At 30.8% G+C, this 24520-nt stretch overlaps 1 protein-coding gene across 5 annotated transcripts in view; it reads left to right on the forward strand.

Annotated features, from left to right (window-relative positions):
• USP25 (ubiquitin specific peptidase 25) overlaps positions 1-24520 on the forward strand; it is a 140942-nt gene that overhangs the window by 109206 nt on the left and 7216 nt on the right. For 4 of the 5 annotated variants that reach the window (XR_014022968.1, XR_014022969.1, XM_081301297.1 and 1 more), the window contains 5 exons: positions 4054-4167; positions 6311-6406; positions 18584-18762; positions 20414-20492; positions 22799-22878. Coding sequence is in view for 3 of the 5 variants with exons in the window: in XM_081301297.1 (XP_081157423.1) it covers positions 4054-4167; positions 6311-6406; positions 18584-18762; positions 20414-20492; positions 22799-22878 (548 nt within the window). In the remaining 2 variants the exon portion in view is untranslated. The remainder of the gene's footprint in view (positions 1-4053; positions 4168-6310; positions 6407-18583; positions 18763-20413; positions 20493-22798; positions 22879-24520) is intronic. The other variant, XM_081301298.1, reaches the window with a different exon arrangement.

Below are 24520 nucleotides of genomic sequence, written 5' to 3' on the forward strand. Positions count from 1 at the left end.
ATATGATGTTCCAAGAAGTTTGTGCATAGTTACAGAGTATCCTGTGAAACAATTCTCATTATTATTCTACTATTTTGTGTTTTCAAGTTTCTCTTTTTATAACACTCAATTGAGCATAGTGGTGTTGTGTTATTTTATCAGTAAATATGACCTCCTGAGGAATGCTGTTTGGTACTACAAAAGCATTGAATTTCTGTAGTCATTGATCCTTTACTTAACTAGGAAATGTAAAGAGTACTAATGTACATTTTATGGTGGCTCATTTAAGTATTTGAAGAATTCTCTCCTGTAAAACTAAAAATAGCAGGAAAATCCATAATTTTCAATACATAGTTTTCTCAGTGAGTGAGCTCAGTTTGAACAATAACCTATCATGAGGCCTTCAATATGATATGACCTCACTTAACTAAAATGTCCAGTAAATAGAGTATTATGTCAGTTGTGTTTTCATGAACTAAATAATCAGAATTTATTTACAATTTGAAAATGTATTAATATCATCTTACCATTTAAAAGTACATTAAGTATAATAGGTTTTTTTATATTTCCAAATTTTTCAGATGCTTTAGAGGCTATCAGTAAACTTAAGATCAACATCTGCTAATGTTTAATCTTTTCTTGGGAAATACTTTGCTTAATGGATCTGGGAATTATGCTTCTTGGGGAAATGAGAAAAGGAAAGGAGAAAGAAAGAAAAAGAAAGAAAGAAAAAAAGAAAGAAAGAGAGAGAGAGAGAGAGAGAGGGAGGGAGGGAGGGAGGGAGGGAGGGGAAAAGGAAAAGGAAAAATATTTTTGCCCTGTATTTAAAAAAATAATAACTAATAAGGCTCTTGCTACAAACTTTGATTTGTTAAAACCTAAAATAGAGTTAATAAATGTCATCCTTTTAGCTACTATCAGAAAACTAAAATCATTACTTAGCTTAATGTAGAGTCATTTTTTTTTTAGTTTGACTAATCATCTGTAATTTAAATTCACAGAAATCAGCACTTACATTTTGATTACTGTGGGAATCATAAACTAGCAATCTACTGCATTATCTCTACTTTAAAAAAGAGGATGGTATTAAGTGATTATGATAGAAAAACAGCATGAATATTTATCTACCTTATCTTCTGGGTAGCATGTAGAGTTCGTCCCACTGTCTATTTGATCCTCCAGCACATCAAAAAATTTGTTAGTGTTGGCTATCAGAAGTGTGGTTGTTGGTCTCATGGTCATCCATAATGTATTTTTCACATTTAAATTTAGTATATATTAGAAACCAAATTAAGAGTCTTCAAACTTTGGGATCCGGTGTTTTTGGGTTTTTAAATACTGATCTTTTTTTTAGTACTATTTCAACCTTGAAAAATTGCTTAATTTCTCTAAGTCTCAGTTCTCCATAAAGTGGGGGTGATTATAGAGTTAATGAACATTTTACAGCTCCTGGCATATCATCCAGTAGACTCGAAAGTTCCTTCTGTTACTTCAGTTCTAGCCATTTTACAACATATTAAGTTCCAGCCTTAGAATAAGAAAATTCCCAGGAAAGCTTAGAATCCCAGAAACCGTAGACAGTCTCCAGATGTTTAGACAGTTTGTTTCTAGAACAATGTCCTTAATTTTACATGGACTACTTCAGGATATTTTAAAAATTATAAAAAATAGACTCTAAGAAAGAATCATGCATAGTCCCACTTACTGCTGAAAGTCAGTGATTGGGCTTTTAAGTATATGATTTTTTTTTCCTCACTTGCTTATTTTTTTTTTTTCACTCTTATTTTTAAACATAATTTTGGGGCTTAGTTTTGTAGTTGAATTGTGACTTCATATGAAATTTTGTATCTTGCCTTTTTTTCTTTCATCCACCTAACCTTGTAACATAATCATTTCCTTCTATTACAAATGCATTTTTTAAAAAAGCGCATTGCTGAGTGTTATTCCACTGAGTAAATTGTTTTCTTAACCCATTCTTCCACTGTGTGTTTGTTTCTACTTTTATATTATTGTAAATAGGCTGTAAAAAACACAATTTTGTTCCTATTTCCAGCTATATTTCCTTAGATTCCCCATAGTTGAATTGCTGAAAGGGATGACATATTAATTAACATGTTCATATTATTATAGTTCTATATCTTTTTAACCATCCTTCAGATGAAACCCCTTTTGAAAAGTCTTATAGTTAATAGATTTCAAGAAATTAATAAAAGTTTTTATATTTTAATTATTTTTGCCCTTTATTGACTGAGACATTTGATTTTTAACTTTTCAAGTTTAGCCTTTTTTTGTGTGTGCATTTGAGGTCTGAAAACAATAGAGAAAGATCAACATGTACTTTGTTTCAGTGAACCCTTAACTTCCTTATATGAAAAAATATTTATAGTACTTTAGTAAATTTAAATTTGATAAATGGTAGGGAATTATTTTATGCTGCTAAAGTTTCTTCCCTTGTTTGACTTTTATCAGCATTATGCTATTGAAACTCTTTAACAGTAACAGGAAAGCTTTCTAAAACCCCTACTGCAGTTTTTTCCTTATAAGGTAATATGTTGTTTTATAATGACCAGAATTCTAAGTAATACATTTCCCAGTTGATATTTGCTTTAAGTTTATATTTCTGTACTTAAGATAGTTATGTGGTTTTTTTTTTTTTTGGATTGGTTTGCTAATGGGAATTAATCGTCACAAACTCCAGACAGATTTCTTACTCTGCCTGATTATGTTTCACTCTTGTGAATGGAGACCCAGCAAAATTCTTCTCATATGCTAGAAGAACCAAAAATTCTTAATTTTGAGCGTATCTCTATAGATTATATATGGTAGTAATATTGAGTTATAATTATTCAAATAACTTCAAGCATATAATAAAATAGTATAATATTGGTAATAATTGTAGTTTGTAAAACAACTTATACACTAGGGTTTGGGTTAGCTGACTATTATCTCCTGATCACAACAGCAATGTAGGTTGCTTATTTCTTCTTGAAAAGTTGAGGATTCTGAGAAGTAAGGAAACATTTTCTAAAAATGAAACAACATTTTTTATGAAAGAGGCAGTAATGGTCTTGGTCATTAGTTTTGTTTTATTGTTTAATTAAACTGTTTCAGAATTTTATACTTCTAGAAAGTCAGAAAATGTTTATCTCACCAAAATTTGCCTGTACTTCAAATGAAAGTAAAATGCCATATTATTCTTAGGTTTTTCTTTGCTTAGGAAAACCCAATGTAAATTGAAATTACTTAAGTAAGCTGCTTTCAGGCACATTTATTTTTTTGACATTTGCTTCTTAATAAATAGTGGATATGCCAGTTTTCAGTCTTTCAATAAAATAAGACTATGTAAAATCCAAATAGTATTTTTAATGAATCTTGGTTTTGAGTGGACTATTCTAAATTTCACACTGACATTCTGTTAGTATGAATTAGTGGGATGCATAGAATTTATTAACAATGAAAAGATAAAAAGGAATAAATGTGATTGAGTTGTTAAAAATGATTATTACTTTCTAGCAACTTGTCCTTAGTTTCAACAATTCCTTGGACACTTAAGATGTACATATATCAAGAATTTGTTGGACACTCAAACATACTAGGTTGGACAGAGTGAGTTTAACCACATCAGAATAGGGCAATTAGCTTTATATACAATCAATTATTAGAAAGGTAAACCATAAGGAGAATACCTTAGAAACTCTGCTGGGTTTAGAGAAGATCATAATCTTGTTTTTTATAGCAAGCAAAACTTTTTGGAGTTAATGAATTGTTTTATTTCAGCCAAACAAGCAAAAGTAGGAAATACAACTTGAGTATTATTTTTATATATTTATTACTTTTAAGTACTTAGAGTTGAAAGTACTTTGTGAAAAAGCTAGTTTTAAATGTTTGGGAAAGACTGGAGATTTTTGTGTTACTATTTAATTTAAAACTTTGCTTCTCATTTTTAGTTTTGGTTGATTTTATTAAATCTAGCAAATGTAGGCCTTGTTAAAAGAGTGAAGAATCTATGAATTTCAGCTTTGTGTTTCTATTGCTCTCTTTTCTAATGCTCATACCAATGATTTTCTTCTGCAGAAATCTGAAAATACCACAAGCCAACCACCTTCTAGCCAGCGAGTTGTAGAGGTGGCGATTCCTCACGTAGGGAAATTCATGATTGAATCAAAGGAGGGGGGGTATGATGATGAGGTACCTTTATGACAGTACTCTGCACCACCCTAACTTATTACTTTTTGCTGTTTAATACAAGTATTTTAGGCATGTCTATACCTGCACACTATGTCTGTTGCTGCATAACATACAGCTTTGCCACCTGTGGTGTGAAACTACCTTATCATTTACTAACAGAACTTTGGAGTCAAATGAAAATTTAAGTAGAACATATAGAGAATATATAAGAAACATATGTTTTTGGAGTTGATTGTTTTCTGCAGAAATAGAATCCTTTTACTCTCAGGTTGATAGATTAATAAGGTTTAATTATATTAAAATTTTTGCATTTAAAAATAACTTCTATTTTTCTTTTCTGTTTTACTTTAATAACTTATTATTTTTGGCCACCATTATCTACCTGAAAATCCTGCAGCATGATTGCAAGTTGGATAATTGGTATTTTTGCCACCATACCCTCTCCTATAACTGTGAGTGGAATGATTGCCTCACAGTGTCTTACACACTTTGGCACCCCCCCCCCCTTGTTATTTTTTCTTTATCTCCTCATTGATTATTCTTATATACCTAGTTTTTTTCAGATGTCAATAGTCTGGAGGCATTTTTATTTCTTATGATGCTGTTCTTCAGAATCAGATTCAAAAGATTATTTTCATCCCTTTTCCACTCTTCTCTTAAGGTTCTTAAAATTGTTTTAAGTAGCACCAGTGCAACTGCTACTGAATAGTAATGGCAAAGGGGACCTTGCTTATAGGGGAGGTGAAGTGATTTAGAAAAAAAAAAACAACAAAATATTTTGATTCTGTTGTTAGTTTTTATGAGTGTGCATGAAAATTGAGTACATATTAAATGTTTTATTCCAAGTAACTTTTTTTGCAGACTTACTCCAAGGTTATAATTACTATTATGTAACAGTTAATCACCAAAATTAGAAGTATCATAAAGACAATAATATCACTGTGTCAATGTAAGAAAACATGGCCATAAAAAGAATAATTAGTAGTTTGTGAGGTGGGAACTGGTCAGAAGGTTTTCTCTAACAGGTAAAGTTAGATATATTGCAACTCTTGATGTACAATCCAAAATAAAACTATGAGTAATAGGTTCAGTGAATCAAAGGTAATAGCTACAATCTCTCGATTGCTCTAAGATAGCTTTAGTGGAGCACTGAGTTTTCATTTTGCAGATATTTACAAATATAAACAGCTAAGAATAATAAGCTGTACTGAAAACAAATACTCAGTACTTAATAGTACACATTGTTCCAGTTAACTATTTTTAAAAAAATTTTTTTTAGTTGTCAATGTACCTTTATTTTATTTATATGTGGTACTTAGAATTGAACCCTTTATTTTATTTATATGTGGTACTTAGAATTGAACCCAGTGCCTCACACTTGCTAGGTGAGTGCTCTACCACTGACCTACAACCCTAGTTCTCCAGATAACTATTTTATTTCTATGTTGGATCTTAAAAATTATGAAAACTGCCATGTTTTTAATGATAAAATGATAATTTCTTGATCAGGCACCTAAATGCCAGAAGGATTCTTCTGGCATTTAAGAGTTGTGATTAATCATTAACACTGTTTTCTTGTGCAAGTGCTTATGTTTTGGCAGAGTCATGTTTTGTTTATTTTGTTTTTTAATTTGTTGGAGTGACATTTTAACAGTGCATGTACCTTGGAACTATTAAAAATAACTTGCACAGGGCTGCTGTTTACAGATGTACAGGTGGTACAGATGTGCCAAGGGGCAGAAGTGGGACTAAAATTGAGTTCTTCCTAAACTCACCAAGCCTTGGAGAAGAAGCATCTTTTTTTAAGAAACAAAAAAGAGGTGTTGCTTTTTTCTGAATGGTTTTCTCATAGAGCAGCACATTTTTCTAATTAGTTTCTTCAGAAGAGTACCTCTTTGAAATTCAGTTTGGAGAGGATGATGCCTTTTTGCAGTTTGCATGGACACTGAGGCAGCCAGCTGTGCCCTGTACAGATGATTCTGAAAGATGCTTACATGCACATCATATCCACTAATTTAAACATGCAGCACATAATTTATAAGTACTGAAAAAGAAAGGAGTTTTACCTTGCATGTAAAGAAATTGTTTTGGTTTTTAATTTCTTTGTGTTAATTTTCAAAAATTCTTTGAATCCCTGTGGCAGATCATGATGACACCGAACATGCAAGGTGTTATAATGGCAATAGGTAAATCCAGGAATGTATATGACAGGTGTGGTCCTGAAGCAGGGTTCTTTAAGGTACAATTACATTTTCATTTTCTTTTCTCTTTTTTTAATTAAACTTCTTAAAATGTTTTATTTCTTTGAATTAAATTTTATTTCCTGTTTAATTTCTCTCTTGCTTTCTTAGCCATGACTGATACTCTGGGGGTTTCTTCATGTATGCATGAATCCAAGATTCTTTTGCTTTTAATCCAGATAATTCAAGAAAATCAAAGCATTTTACCTGGGTTACCCTTATACTATGTCTCTGATTCATTGCCACAAAAATTGGAACTGTATTTATATTTGAATGGAATAAGGGTATTGATGAGCAATAATCAGAACTGAGTGATTGCTTCTGACAGTAGTTTATTTTCTCTTGTTTGTTCATACTATTTGTCAACGTTACATTTTTTCTTTAATTTTATTATATTTTGGTACTAATTGCTTTCTTCATTTAATTTTTTCTAACATGATCTTTTCATTTAGTATCTTTTTGTGTTTCTTGTTTTTTATTTTTTCTGTAATTAATTTTTAATATTTAGTGAGTTCAGAATACATGAGACCACCAATCTAACGCCATCTTTCATGACCACGTTTCACACTCTTAAATTGGAGTTTTATGATGTTTTGCTTCCAGTGTCATTTTCTTTTACAGTGTTATTTTCTTTTACATTTTTGAAGATGGATGTTTTGTCTTTTTATTTAATTTACCAAAAGTTTTCCAAGTTTTTACCTCTTCCTTTTTAATGCTTTTTAAGAAACATTTTTTGTTGAAGTGTAAGTCACTATAGTAAACTACTTTTTTTTTGACATTATGAGTCTAAAACTTTCCTTTAATATTTAGTACTTTGCCATCATTTAGTCTGGTCTTTAAAAAGTTTTTTTTTTTTTTTCCCTTTCAGTATACCATACAGAAGCCATATGCATAGTAGCTCTATAGCAATAAGTACTTTTTTATTTATTAGGATTAGGGTGCCCAACTCCTGATAGGCCAAGGACTTAAGGGTTTTCTGGAGTAGAGGGCTTGAAGTGCTAAATTTCAAAAGTTCTAGGCAAACTGATCCCAGGAGAAGCTGATCACCTTGTTGAGATCACATGAGAATGGTTGAGGAAGACAGGCAGGAGGGAGAGAGCATTGATTGAACATTTGGGTTTTTTTTTTTTTTTTTTTTTTTACTATATGTGCTACACAGAATTGAGCAGTCATAAACATTATTACTTTCCTTTTAATCTTTTTTTCTTAGCTTTCATTTTTCTTAGAGCGAGTTGTTTCTATTTTGGGTTGCTTAGTTTTCTGTGTCTACCACTGATTCATCTCTATCAGTTCATTAGATCTCTTCACTCTGCCTGTATCAGTTTCATCTTCTTGGAGAAACTTTTTCTGGTGCTTTATGACATGCTTCTGCCTGCACTGGTTTTCTTTTTCTTTTCTTTTTCTTTTTTTTTTTTTTAAGAGAGAGAATTTTTTTTAATATTTATTTTTTAGGTTTCGGCAGAAACGACATCTTTGTTTGTATGCGGTGCTGAGGATCGAACTCGGGCCGCACGCATGCCAGGCGAGCTTGAGCCACATCCCCAGCCCCCTGCACTGGTTTTCTTGAAGTCCTGGTGCATACTTCGTCACTGAGACCTCCTTTTCAGTATCACCCTGAGGATTCACTTGACATCTTTTCCTTTGTATTTTCTATATGTTATACTTTTCTCTGGGTTTGCTTAGTTTCTGATTTTGGTGGTGCAGTAAGGAAAATGAGCTATAAAGAAAATAAGAAGCAAGTGTGTGAGATTAAGGACTCATCAGAGGAGTTTTCTTTAAGAAACTGTTAGGTGTATCACAATTTTTAGCATTTACTCCAAATTAAATACCATGGTTAATAAGCTTCAGTCATTCTGAGGTAAGAATTTTCAAGTCATTTGCAAAATTTGAGTAGAGTTTGAAGTTTCAGTCATAGCTTTAGCATGTGGATCTATTGTCCTTCATCAGATAATTATTCTAGTATCTCTGATTGACTCACTAAGGACTCTCCTTACTACAGTGACATTCCCTTAACCTACTTTCAGTCTGTTGAAAAGTCACTTATAAGAATATCTAGAACATACATTAGAAAGGACATAGCATAAAGCTTGATATTAGGAATCAAATTGCCTTGGATCAAAGGCTTGTCCCACTGCTTTGATCCTGGGCAAATTATTCAATCTTTCTATATCTATTTCCATAGGTGTTAAATGGAGATAATAATAATAACTCTATTCTGTTTGCTCATTATGAATTCTAAACAAGTTTACAATTAAAGTAGTATTTGGTTGATACTGAAGGCTCATAAGGAGGCTGATTCATAGTGGGATAGGAAGAGGGAGCATGGGAGGAAATAGAGGGAACTTTAGGGCAGAGGGGTTGGAGGGGGAAGGGAGGGGGCATGGGGTAATTAATGATGGTGGAATATGATGATCATTATTATCAAAAGCAAGTGTATGAAGACATGAATTGGTGTTAATATACTCTGTATACAACCAGAGATATGAAAAATTGTGCTCTATATGTGTAATAAGAATTTTAATGCATTCTGCTGTCATATATAAAATTAAAATAAATAAATAGAAAAATAAAGGCTCAAAATTTAGCCTTGCAATATAATTATTTAAATTAAATTATTAAATCAGATATTAAATTATTAAAATTTAACCTTATAATATCACTATTATTGCTATTATTACTAGCTTTACTTTTTATGCCATTGTTTTAGTCCAGGTACAGATGGAGGTGGAAACAAGTATGTGTTAAAGGTTTTCTGATAGGACTTTTTTGTTTTTTTAATTCAGTTGTTAAAAATTTCCAATACCATATCCAACCTACAAAGTTAGCTATTTTATACGTATATAGGGAAATTTTTCAGTTTTCTCTTTTGTATGTTTTAATAATTTTAACATGAAATAAACTGGAAATGGATTAACAGGGGAAAAAGAGCATGCAAATATATTAAGGTATAGGAAGAAGTGAGTCATACCCAAAGCATAAGTCTCAAAGGAAGGGTCAGAAGGTTGAAACATAAGTAGCATTTTGAACCCCCAAAACAGAGGGGGAGGTGGCAGCTTTGTGAGGTACAAGCTGTGTGAGATTGAGGAAAGGAGCAAGGTGAACCAGGGTTGTCCTATTGTGCAAATAAAATTTTCCAGTAAGACTGCCTAGAGTAATCTGCCTAGGCTAGAGGTCATATTCCAGTATCTTCCTCCAGTGAAACCGTCTTTCTCAGGCAGATAGGGGGGTTCAGCGAGAGCCTGTTTGCATCAGCTCTTTGCTTTTGCTGCAGATGCAGATCTCTTCCACAACAGGACAAGTCTTCTGAGCTATTCCTGTGTCAGCAGCCCCTCTGAATAGCTGTCTTGAAATAGGCTAAAGAAATATATCTGAGTTGGAACATTTTGATCTCCTGCATGGCTTAACTTAATAACTATAATATTAGTTAAGTTATTAATAATTTAATCTTTCTTTAGTATTATGTATGTTTATAACATCTCTGTACATTTTTACCCTTCTGTAATTGAAGAATGCATTTTTGTGTAATTTATGTAAATACTTTCTGTGGTTAATTAATACAATTATTAATTTTAATTAATTTTTTTAAGAGAGAGAGGAGAGAGAGAGAGAGAGAGAGAGAGAGAGAGAGAGAGAGAGAATTTTTAATATTTATTTTTTAGTTCTCGGCGGACACAGCATCTTTGTTGGTATGTGGTGCTGAGGATCGAACCCGGGCCGCACGCATGCGAGGCGAGCGCGCTACCGCTTGAGCCACATCCCCAGCCCCAAATTAATGTTTTTTTAATAAAGGTAAATAATTAGCATTTAGAAAATTCTAGCTGATATCATTTTTTTAAAAAAAAAACTTGTCATGCAAAAAAACAATATGTGAAGTTCAATCATTCACCAAGATGTACCTGACTAAAATGAAATTAAATGGCAGTGTTTGCAACTGCCCTGTTATTACCATGCTAGGCACAGTGCATCCTTTCTTGCCTTTTCCATTTGGTTTTAACAACATAAATGTACTCTTTATTTATGTATAGAAAAATATCCTTGATCTCATTTTTAATGTAGATTTTACTCTTCATATTATTTTATAATTTATATCACTCAGCTATATTATGAGCTCTTAAATTAAGATAGCATGTTTACTGCATTATCTTTATTACTTGCAGTATTCCATGCTGTACAGATATACTTTCATTGATTACATATCATCTTCTGTGTGGACACCCATCCTGTGTTTTACCCCAGTCTGCCACTTCTATATGAATTAGTTTACTATAACTTTCCATAAAGAAGTTTAAAATTTTTATGTTTTCAAATCTTTCTCCTCGTTATGGATTTTGGAACTTAATTGCCATATTAAATGGTCTATTCTCATCCAACATTATATAAATTTTCTTCATTGTTTAGAACACTTTCTTTACTACACTTTTATTTATGAATTCAAATGTACACAATTTAAATTTAGCTTAATAGCATTTTATTTGGACTTTCTACATTGCATATTAATGCATTTGGTCTCTTTTTACCTTTGAGTTGTCTTTTTCAGATTCGCCATTATGGTTATATTTGTTTAATAAATGAATTTGGAAGCTTTTCTTTTTATACTGCAATGTGGTTGGCATAGGAATTATCTTTGCAAAAAAGTAGGTTAGAACTTAAGTCATAAAATCACAGAACCCACCCACTCATCCCCACCTTTTTGGTGGTGGATCTTTTAACATTTTTGTTTGTTGGTTGGTTTCTTCCCGAAGTTATTGGTGTATTTAAGCTTTCTGTGTTTTCTTGGCAATTAATTCTAATCATCATCAACATTCAGGATTAACAGAGTATGTACACAGCACATTATCTAACCTGTGATAGCTACTGCTGCCTTCCTAGTTTCATAAATTACATATAGCATTATTATTATTATTATTCCTTTAAGGTTTGGGTTATTATAAATTGAGGGAAAATTTTTTAATATCTCTGTTCTGTCACATAACTGAAAAAAATGTTTTCAGATTTATTTTACATTAACTCTTTGAGAGAAACCTTTAAATATTGGGCATGTTTAAGTACTTCTAACTGTGGATCTCCTTATGCATTATGATCAGACAAGTTTGTAATGCTGTGTGTGGTAGGTAATTATATAATCATCTGATGAAACTCTCAGCTTATCTCTGATGAAAAAGATCTGGAGAGTGAAAGTTAGGTCTGAGTAAAGTGGATTTGGTAAGGTTTAACCTGTGACTTAGGGGGAATTACCAACCCAATCAGAAGGACTCTTTTACCTACAGGCCACTCCCTCATGTAAGTCCACCCTTGTAAACACACAATATGTAAACATACAATATGAAAGAATTCATAGGCAGCTGACTTGGAAGAATAAACAACAACAGAAGACCAAGAGACTGGACTACATTTACCTTGTCCTCTTGGTTTGACTTTATATTTACATTTTCACTATAAATAGAAAACACCACATAATAGTAGTGGTTGAAAGAGAAAATTCTGTCAAGATAAATGAAATCCAGAAAACAGAATATAAAGCTATTATAATAAGCAAAAATAAGAGCAAGAAAATAAAAAAGGAATATTTTTTAAAGTACTTCTTGTGTGTGTGTATGCAGGGGTAGAGGTAGCAGGGTGATAGTATATTTATAGTCACTGGATCACACCTTGAAAGACAATGAAAATTTCCTTTTTGAAATTTTTTGTCTATACCTATTATAGCATCCTTAGTGTTTTAATGATGTAATAACGGTTCTGTATTATGAAATTTTTTTTCTTGTTATTTTAATGTTTCATAATTGTCCCCAGTTGATATAACCTTTATTAGAGTAAAAGGCATGGTGAAAAGTAGATGGTTTGTAATTATACACTCAGTGAGTTGTCATGGAGTGAACTTAGGCCATGAAACCATCATTCAGGCCGAGAAGAAGGATCTTAGCAGTGCTCTTAAAGCTACCTTTGTTTCACCTTCCTATAACTACTTTGTTTCTACCCAGAAGTAGTATATATTGGGACTACTAACAACATAAATGAGTTTTCTTGTTGACTTTTATATATTTAGAGTCAGGTCCTGTCGATCTGACTACGTTTACTTAACACGTTTGCAGCTTCATCTGCGTAATTGGATATAATTGCAATTTGTTTGTTCTCATTATGGTCTTTCATTTTCTGGCTATACTATGATTTTTTTCCAATCTACTGTTGATGGACATAAAAATATGCAAAACTCTCTCCTAACTCCAGTGGATATAACTGGAATAATTATGGACTGAGTTTCTGCCTAATGAATCATCTTTTCTAGTAGGAAAGCAAACATTAATTAGAATTGTAATCAGTATGAAGAAGAAGCAATTTGAAGGGGGAAGAGCATATAGAGAAAATAGAAGGCTTAGAAAAAGTGACATTTAAATTAATAATGCATACACCAAGATGTAGAGTACAGTGGTCTTCTCTCACTTCCTAATTCCCACTCCTTACCTCACTTCTTTCTTTTTTTAATTTTTAGTTGTAGATGGACACAATATCTTTATTTTATTTATTTATTTTTATGTGGTGCTGAGGATTGAATCCATGGCCTCACACCTGATAGGCAAACACTCTACTGAGCTACAACCCAGCTCCCCCACAGCTCACTTCTATTGAACTGATTCCTGTATATCCTCTTAGATAGTTAGGTATAGACAGACAAAATGCACTTCAATTTAAACATTCATCTATATATTTATACATGAAAATATACATGAAAAATATGTTCTTCTGTTTGCTTCTTTTGAGTTTTTTTTTTCATATAATATGGTGGGTGATTATTCATATCAGAATTAGTAGATTTATCTCATTATTTGATTGAGTTTAGTGTAAGTAACGTGTTTAAATATTGTTTTTGATAATTGCAGTTTTTTTGTGTTATGACAAAAATAGTAATATATGTCTAACAGTGATGTACCTAGCAGCTCCTGGCATCTGAACAGGGTGATGAATCAGTATTTCAGCACACCTCTAATTTATTCATGCTCAAGGTTAGGAAACTCTGTCCCAGACTGGCTATTATAGCAGGGGCTGTACTTTTGGCTTTATACTAAGTTTAAATCCTAGATTTATCCTTTAATACCTATGTGACGTAGGCAATTTATTACATTATCAGAGCCAGATTTTTCATTTATAAATGAGAAATTGTCTTAAGAATTAAATAATCCACATGGGACTCATTAGCAAGTATGTCACATAATTAATACTTGAAAAAGATTAGCTGTTATTAAATTTATCATTAACTACTTTGTGGCTGGATGTCTGGATCATTTCCAAAATTATTGTGAATATTTTTATAGATATTATTGAATACTTGTGAACATAGCAAGGATTAGTGAGTTAAAGTGCTTGCAAATTTTAAGTGTTGACAAGACTCAAATTACCTTCAAATAGTTACGCTGATATTTTTATTCCTATTGTTGGTGGTTTGATAAAATGACATAAAGTATAATCTTCTATCAAAATTTATTTATTTAATTTTGATGAAGGTCTTTTTTGATGATTTTTAGAATCAGTCATCACGAACCTCCCCAAATCCTTTTAGAAATTGATTGTACTTGCATTATAGATATCCATTTACTTAGGATAGTGTGGAAAATTATATTTTTAGTATTTTGGTTATCTCCCAAAAGGAATATGATATGTCTTTTTACTTTTGTCATGTGGTTATATCGTTTAGGAAGGTTTTATAGTTTTCTGTCATAATGGTCTTATAGTTTTTCAATTTATTTTTCAATGTACAAGATCTAGATATAGGTCTTACTAGGTCTTCTGTCTTTGTAATTTATTTCTAGATATATTCCAGATGTACTTTTATAGTTTTTGCCTTTATGAGTTGGGTCATTTGTTCCTACTTTTCCTATAAAGTTACTGAAAGTATAGGTAATAGGAAGAATAATTTTATATACAATATCTAGTTGTTTTATTCATATCTCTTGATTTCATCCAAATTTCCCAGTAATTATTTATTTGCATTAAATTTATTTATTATCATTTCTGGTTTTATTATGTTGACCAGAAGTTTTAGAACATATTCCCAGTATTAAAATAATGGTAATTGAATCTTTGTCTAGTTTTTAATTTTAATGAGAATGTCTCTATTGTTTTATTATTTTTTATTTATTATTTTTAAATTATAGATGGACACAGTGTCTTTATTATTTTACTTTATGTGGTGCTGAGAATTGAATCCAGTGCCTCATTCATGCTAGATGAGCATTCTACCTTTGAGCTACAACCCCAGCCCTCTATTGTTTTACTATTAAGTATAAGGGATACTTAATAGTATCCCTTATAGTATAGTATCCCTTATAGTATCGGTTTCTTCTAGATTACCTTTATAACTTTAAAAACATTTTGTCAAATTTGTGGTGTGGGGTTTTCTTTCAAATTGATTGGTATTATATTCTACAGTTTTTAATACATCTACCCAGCATCTATCTATCTCTTTCTCTCTCTCTCTCTCTCTCTCTCTCTCTCTCTCTCTCACACACACACACACACACACACACACACACACACACACACACACCACATGTAATGCATCTATTGAAATGCTGAGCAGTTTTCTCTGGCAGCTTGTAAGGTAAATTATCTTAATTTTGATCCATCTTTTAAAAATCATTGTAAAAATTATTTATTACTGCATATTTTTGTACTCTGTGCAGTTTCTTTACCAGAAATAGATATGACTTGATGACTGTGTGTATAGAAAAAAATTGATGTATACTTTTAAAAAATATTCATCAATTTTGATACCTGAATTATAGTAGCATATAGTCATTGCAGAGGATTCTTTCCTTCTTCCCTTTCTTCCTTCCCTTCTTTTTTCAGGCTCTAGGTGAGTTTGGGTATCATAGACATCATCTGGTCTTTGAAGGTCTGACATAATAGTGCAGCTCTAAAGCAGTTTGGGCCTGATTGTCTCAGTATAAGGTACTTTTAAAGTTCTTCTGCAGTTTTGCTCCATCTCTTCAGTTTTGTACTAAAAGCAATTCAATTTATTTTTAAAAGATACTATAGTTTATTGACAGAATCTTCTTTAATATATTTTAAAACCTTTTTTCTAGATTTTGTGGTATTACCTTTCTTCTTTCTGTTGTTGAATTTTATTTTCCTTATTGCTCTTCCATTTATCTTTTTATCTTTCTGCAAAGAAAAAGCATTTGGCTATCAAAATATCACATCATTTTTATTTCTCCTACTTTATTTTGGTTTATTTTCTCTTTTTCGAAATTTTTGAAATAAATTTTATTTCATTCAAGTTGGGATTTTTTTAATCATAAATTCTATAGGTTTTGACACCTTATATTCATAATGTAAATATAAATTTTATTCCAAAATTCTCTTTGGCCGAAAAGAATTTAAAATACTATTTTTAAAGTTCTAAGTATTTACCTTTATTTTTAATTATTTTTATTTCATTATATTCAGAGAAAATAACTTTGATTTCAACCTTTAAGAATTTTAAATATGAATTAGATTAGATTTTCTTTTCATGTCTTGGTATACTGTTAATTTAAAAAAAATGCTACACACATATGTATTCTTCCTTAATTATTTTACAGATAAAAATATTAAGACTTAAAGGAGTATGTTCTTTGTTTTATTTTCCAGTTAATTAATGACTGGTGTACCTGGCTTTCTGAAACTTAATCTAGTCAATTTATTAGATCTTACTGCTATCAGAATGAGCTGTGTTTGTATAATGGTTTCTAATGTTTGAGTATAGTTACATCAAAATAAATCCTGTAAGAAGTACATTTAGAATATGATTTTATATTATGATTTAGAAAAATAGAAAATAGTAGATAGAAAGTTGCATCTTTAGAATTAAAAGTGGCTTCACTGAGTTTTATTGAATGGGTCATGTGTAGATATATGGGGAATGAATAAGAAAAGACATCATATGCACAGGGCACCTGAGAAACAAAGACAATTATGCCTTTGCCTGGCCAGTTGGGGTTAGGGAACCTGACCTAGGTGGAAGGAGGTCCATGTTGTAGAGTAATGAAAAATAAGATTCAGCAGGTAACACTGCATCTTATTAAAACCTGGTGTAAAAGTTAAAAAAGGAAATGCAAAGCTGTTCTATTACTTAATGACCAGTATCATATTTCATGTTGTAAGGGTATCATCAGCAGTCTCTGTAGTAATTATCTTAAAATAATTATCATCGTAGGTAGCCAGAAAATATGACAAATATGATTTTAGAACAGAATAGTAAGGAAGTATATAGAAGTAATTTATCATAATGTTAACTTCATTCATAATACCGATTGTATTGAGCCCTATAAAATGTAACAACATGGAACATCAGTTCAGAAGTTGAATAGATTCAAGTTTATTTTAAAAGCTCTAAAATTTTTTAAGAAAGAAATTTATAAAAAAAAAAAGTAGTTGAGAAATGTCTTTATGCTTGCAAATGTGTGTGTGTATGTGTGTGTTTGAAAATGTCTCACATCCCTACTGGTTTAGAAACTGTAAATTGAAATGTTCTGTGACCAAATTTAGGATTCATTTAAAAAATTTATAGAATCTTATATTGAACAAAATCAAGAGGTAAACATAAATTACAAGAGGTTATATATTTTATTTCACTAATAAAATCTTCTATAAAAATCATACTTCTATTTGAAAGGGGAATATAGGTAGGGTTATGTTTTAATTCCTCACGTGTAAATCAATATTATTTTAAGAGACTCAATACAAACCCAATTCTGACCAAACACATGAATGACATCTGAAACATTTATTCTTCTAAAAGTCTTCTACTAGTTTATAACAGTCATTGTCTCAGAGCCATAATAACAATAATGAATGGTTACTGAAATCTATGTTTCACATTTTTTTCTCAAATTCAATATACTTTATTAATTGAATATGTGCTCTTTTATCCCTTTCCATGGGATAATATATTTTCAAGTTCAAAGCAAGCTTATGTGTGCTAATTAGTCATACAATGATGATCCTTTGATTATCTACATGTTTTTTAATCACAAGAAGTAAGACTTTGGAATGACACGTATATCTTGGGAAGAAAGGTCAAATTTTCCTTCTTTGAAAAATACTTATTTCATTCTATTTATAATACTTTGCTGTATAGAAAGGACGTGTTAGCCTTCCCCTTAGTGAAGTATAATATAGCTAGGCTATTTTATTTAATGTATGTTACTTTTTCTTCTTTCAATAAAGTATGGCCACATAGATAATAACCTCTGGATGGCCAAGAATTAGTTAAGAAAGGCATGTATGTAAAAGCAAAAACTTTGTAATAAAATGGAGTTTTTCTAATGTGTCTTGCATGTAGAACAAAATACTTTATGGTTAATAGAATAAATTTAGATATTATCCTAATATAAATGAATTTTATGAAAGTTCTCTTTAATCACATGGGCTTCAGCAGTATTTGGTGTATAAATCTATAAATAGATTTAGCTCATATGTAGAAACATGTAATTATGATGAAAAATAACAAATATCAGTGAATTTTAATGAATATTTGATCTTTATAATTACATATAAATTCTGAAGTATTTGTGTCTATAAAGAAAAACCAAGCATCAAGGTAATAAAAGTGTTCACAGTATAGAATCATTATTACTATGCTAATAAAATTCAATAGCTATTGTTGCAACAAGGAAATCACTTTGTGGTAACAAATGAATGTTAATGATTTGATATTTTATTCTTTATTTGTGGACTATTTAGCTAAAATGTGGTTGTAGTAGAATTTCTATGCACTTGAGAGCCAGCCATTTTCTTTCAGATATAGGTGTTTTGGGGAGCTGTATATCATAGAATTTGGATATGCAGACTGATGCTAGAAAGATAAAACAGAATAAGAAAACTTAGCATGTCCACCTTATGATGCCTGTAATATACTTTTACCAGCTTTTAATACAGTTTACAAAATCAGTCACATCATAAGCTTAATTTTTTTTTTATTACTGCTGTGTGTAGATATAGCAAGAATATATATGGCCTATGTGGCCAGTCATTCACAAAACTTTGGAAGTATGTAATGTGGGACAGTGTTCTTTGATAAATTGTCTTATTTGTAGCACATTAAAGGGAAAAAGGCATTTGCAATAAAAATTTAAAACATAATATCGAAGGAATTTAACTATCATGATTGACCAAAAAGATCATTTTGTTGCATTTTCTAGGCAATTAAATTGGAGTATTCAAGGTTGGTTAAGTTGGCCCAAGAAGACACCCCACCAGAAACAGATTATCGTCTGCATCACGTAGTGGTCTACTTCATCCAGAACCAGGCGCCAAAGAAGATCATTGAGAAAACATTGTTGGAACAATTTGGAGACAGAAATTTGAGTTTTGATGAAAGGTAATATGAAAATATATCTTATTCATGTGCTAGAATTATCCTTGTTTTGTTGTAGACCCCTAGTGCAATTTTTATATGTTTATTTTATGCACATGTGAACTCATTTTAATAAATCTACCACAAGATTTGATCTCAGCTAATTTGGATGGTTGCTTTATAATTTCTCTAAAATTTTAGTCTATAATCATGGCCCTTTAAAGTTTGAACTGAAAGTAATTTGGTAATTTTAGTATATTTTAATTGTGTATCAAGAAATCACAATCCTTATGGGACTCAGTATTTTAGGAAAAAAACATGATTTCTCAACTTTTACACCATGGGCGTGTTAGGTTAGATAATTTTGTTGTCCGGGCTGTCCTGTGATTTCTAAGATATCTGGCAATATCCCTGACTTCTACCTGCTAGATGCCAGTAGTACCCCTAGATTACAACAGCATTAAATATCTTAAGATATTCCCAACTAACCACTGGGGAGCAAAATCATTCTGTGAGAATCACTCCTTTGTGAGAATCACTGGGGAAAGTTTTAGTTTTGTATATAAATACAGTAATTAAAGCATTCACTAACACATGAAAAGGGCTTTGAATGGTTAACTTAATTTGATTCACCCAAAACTATGTTCTCATAGAAATGTCTATAAAATTGCTAATGTTGAAAATTAAAATTGTATCTAATTAGAATGAATGCTACTACAATAAATTTAAACCTAAATAAAGGCCTAAGGTATTAAAAGTTACTTTATGGAAACATTTATGCTCTTTTAATGTAATTACAATTTAATTCTGAAGTAGATGATTGTCCTTTTATGAATATCTTGGAAATACTGAATTTTAAAAGTGTATCAGAGGACGATATGAGGAGAAACAAAGTACCTAAGTGAAAAAATTAAGTAGATGGTTTTAAACATATCTAGTTCAATGAATGTTAGCTATTGTGATTTATGTTAGTAGTAGTATGTGAATCACTTAAAATTGTTATATTCAACTATAAAAAACTTAATGATTCTGACCCTTATTATCTAAGCTGTCAATGTCCTATGTTACAATGTGCTGTTGACTTTGGGGAAGGAGTTTATGGGTTAATCACATTAACTTTATAATCTTTTGCAATTATCTCTCTTTGGGAACACCAAGTAGTCAGTCTGTTTGGACAACTTGATCTTGCTTGTGCTTGAAAGACGAGAATTAGATGCATCTTATGTACTAAATATATTTTGTGGCGATTTCTTTAGTATTGATTCTGATCAGAAAGTCTATTGAAATGTTTTTATTCTCACCTGAAATAATAGGTTCATTTTTAAAAGAATACTGCCATTTGGGGAAAAAAAAAGAAGGTACAGTGTCTCTTCAGCTTGCTTAAAGATAAACTTTATAAAAACCAAGTTTCATTTTTCCCCAGGCAAACTGCATTTAAATAAGCGATATGTAAATATAACACAGTAACTTTGAATTAAAATTATTGATACTTTCTACTTTGTAGTGATCCAACATTGATTCAAAAGCCACACTTTTCACTTTAAAGGTTATTTCCTCAAGTGAAAATGGATTTTATTTTTATACATGTTTGGTAGTTCTGTGTCATTTAGCACATATTTTTTTAGTTTTTATGGATTTTGCTTTTGATTTAGCAATATATTTCTTTTATTTGAAGGTGTCACAACATAATGAAAGTTGCTCAAGCCAAACTAGAAATGATAAAACCTGAAGAAGTAAACTTGGAGGAATACGAGGTAATGTGGTGTTTTGAAAGGTTGATTTAGATTTAGGTATCATGTATTTTACTGATATTCTTTTCATTTCATTTCAGTTCATTATGAATGATAAAAAATTAAATGTCTGAGTCAATGCCAAAATTATTAGTACTTCTATAAATAATTGTAGAATTACTTTGATATAATGACATGTAGATCTAAAAGTTTAAAAACAAAAGGGAAGTTTTTTGTTTTATGCCCAGTTCTCTTGGATTTTAATACTAATTCTCAGTTACTTTTAAGATGAGCTTTTCTAGTTTAAAAACAAGTGGCAAATTGCATTGTTAGTTTTGCAATTTTTTTATTACCTATTAATATTTTTTGATCTATTTGCATATGTAAACTGATTTAATCCAGACAGGAACACCATGAGGGAGATTGTATTCTTATTATTGTTTTACATATGAGAAAATAAGGCATAGAATAGTAAAATAGCCTGCCTCATATTTTCATAGCTACAAGTTCACAACATGTGTAATAGAAATTGTACTCTTGACTGCTATACTACCCTGACAGACTGACAGTGTGCAGTATTTTTTTCTTTCAGTTTACTTTGTCACATATTTTGGGAAAAGTTAAAGTTTCATTTTAGTCATATGCCATCTGTATTTGTCATTGTGAGACAGTGCTGTGTGTGAGAGTGTACACATACACTCCCTTCTGTGATTGATTATGGAATTTGTGTACAAAATCCTCTCTATATTAACTTTGGCTTTAAAAATTATGTTTTTGGTCTGATAGTATAGCTTTGTAATAGAGAACACTTGCTTTAGCGTGTGCAAGGTCATGGACCCAATCCCCAGTGCTGCCAAAAAAAAAAAAAAACAAAACCAAAAAACCAATATATAAGATATTTTTATTGTAATTGACCAATTCAGGGACCTGATATTTCTTCAACCTTTTAAATTTAACTATCTGCTGACTTTTTATTTATAAGTCTAGTGATTTTAAATTGCTTTCCTATGTGTCTTTGATTAATATTTGGTCCCATTTATAAACTTTGTTACTTTAGATACCTCTAAATAATTAATATGATTTTCCACATTAGCAGAGAAGAGGAAAATCCAGAAAAACATTATTTTTGATGAAAACCCCTAGCTAACTTTGAATGTATGGTAACTACTTTAATTCACTTGCAAGTGCATAGTTAAATTCACTAAAAGTAAAAATAAACCCAAAACTATAACAAATACAAATTTTGAACACTGAATGCTTATATTTTGTGATCAGGAAAAATACAGAAAGGCAACAAAACCAAGCAAAAAGTAAAACATTGAAAAAGAAGAAACAGTCATTATTTGCATATTTTTGTACTCAGAAATTAGAACAAAATCCACAGAAATTTATTACCACGAAACAACTTTGCAACACAAATCTACTTTACATATTAATTTGATGTTCATATACCTGTAGCAAATAATCAGAAAATGAAATTTATAAAAATAACCATTTACAATGGCATCAAGATCATAAAGTTCACTGAAATGTTTTTATTCTTACCTGAAATGAATACTTTGAAATAAATTTAACAAAATATGTGCATGAAATCTGCAGAGAAAAATTACAAAACTTTTGTGGAAAATTAGAGACCTAAGTAAATAAATGGAAGCACATAAGATATTTGGAAAACTGATTTGTAAAAATGTCAGTTTTTCGCAATGGTTTATAGATTCAGTGTAGTTCCTATGAAAATTCCAGCAAGTTATTTTATGGAGCTTAATAATCTAATGGGAAAATTTTGTGGTAAGACAGAAATCCTATTCTGAGACTTTATTGAGGAAGAGTGTGGAAAGTCTTATTTAGAAATCTGAACATACTGTCTTAATAACTGTTGTAACTATAATATTAGCATAAAAATAGGTAAATTAGAATAATAGGACAGACTCCAGGATTGAAAAACAAATTCATCCATAAGTGGACACACTTATGAGATGGCAAGCAAATCAATGACTGGGAAAAAACTAAAATTGAATTTCTTAATTTTATATAAGAAATCCATTTCACTTATACATGTATAAAGCTGTGTAGATGTCAACATGGGCAGAAGTTCAAAGATGTTTATTTCCTATTCATACTTAATAATTTTTATATGTATTATGTTCATTTGTTATTATACACATATTACTGTATGTATTCATTGGAAAGTGAAGTGTGATTTACATCATTTTTCTCCTGAATTCTTTATTTCTCTTAACTCAAACAGAATAGTTTGTTACTTTATGAACAATTTTATTTTAATTTTAAATCTTAGTGTTTATATTTTTAATTTGTTCTTTCACCTACAGGAGTGGCATCAGGATTATAAGAAATTTAGGGAAACAACTATGTATCTTATAATTGGATTAGAAAATTTTCAAAGAGAAAGGTAAGGCAAAGTGCACAAATAGGAAAAGATTTATCTCAGGAAAGATTTTATTCATAGTATACTTTGTTTTTTTTTGCGGGGGGGATACCAGGGATTAAACCCAGGGGCACTTAACCACTGAGCCATATCCCCAACCCTTTTTTGTATTTTATTTAAAGACAGGGTCTCTTTGAGTTGCTTAGGTCCTTGCTAAATTGCTGAGGCTGGCTTTGAACTCATGATCTTCCTGCCTCATCCTCCCAAGCCACTGGGATTACAGGCATGCACCACTATGCCTGGTCATAGTGTACATTTTTCAAAAACTTTTTATTAAGAATAATTTTTATTGCAGAAAAATTGCAAATACAATACTTAGGGCTCTCAAATAACTATAAAATATATTTTCCATTTAAATCAAGTCTCTAGGGCTGGGGATGTTGCTCAAGAGATAGCGCACTCACCTGGCACGCGCGGGGTGCTGGGTTCGATCCTCAGCACCACATAAAAATAAAATAAAGATGTTGTGTCCATCGAAAACTTTAAAAAAATATATTAAAAACTCTCTCTCTTAATAAATAATTAAATAAACAAATCAAATCTCTGGAGTTGGCATTAGTGTCATTGTTTTTATTAGCGCTGAGATACTACACTTAAAATTTAGGGTGAAAGGGGATTAAATCAAAACCCCAAAACTTTGTGGGGGACTGAAAGAGCTGGTAGCCCTGCAGAGAAACCTTTCTGTTCCCTAGCATTACCCAGAAGTCACTATGCTTTTTCATATTATGAGTCTGATCTTGACTTAAGTCAGAGATGCTGGTTCCAGTATTTTCATTTTCAGGTACCATAAAAAATATAACTATAGAAAACTTGTAAGTAATGTGACTGTAAACACATTTTAAATTAGTATTCACTTAAATTTAAAATAAAATAATTTCTACTTATATAATACTGTTATTTTAATTATCATTAAGAGTCAGGATGAATTTTGACTTACTGTGCCATTTATTTACTAGATTGCATTTACTTATTTCTCCACATACTTTTTTGATTTATATCTTTAACATTAATTGGACTAGAGATTTTTTTTTTAAGTACTATAGTTTCAATAGAGTGTATTATTGTGGCAAAGGAAAAAGAACATGAGTTGTTTCTTGTTTTAATAAAGTATAAGAAGTCTCCACTGAGGTAACGATTTATTTATTTATTGAAAAGATGGACATTTATATCTAGTATAAATTGTGACCAACTGTGTGTCACAATTTAAATTAATTAAAATTATTAAAAGTAAAAATTCTGTTTCTCAGTCATACCATCCACATTTCTAATGTTTAGCAGCTAAATTTTGCTGGTAGCTGCTCTGTTGTCCAACACAATACAACAGTTTGCCATCATGGAGAGTTCTGTTAGGTAGTGCTCTTCTAGAGTACAGTGCTGGCATTTTTACAGTTATCACAGTATTAAGAGTTCACATACAAAAGGAAAAGCAGTGTTTTACATAACATTGTGTTTAAATAAATAAGAATTATTAAGGTCCTAGTTACTGTGTTGTTTATAAAATAATTCATTTTGCTCATTGATATAGACAGCTGTTTTGATTAATAGCCCCATTTATTTAATGAGTTTAGATTTTATTTCTTTGATAAGAATATTTACACTCAGTATC

This window comes from Spermophilus citellus (assembly GCF_964194105.1).
Source record: "Spermophilus citellus genome assembly, chromosome: 7".
NCBI lineage: Eukaryota > Metazoa > Chordata > Mammalia > Rodentia > Sciuridae > Spermophilus > Spermophilus citellus.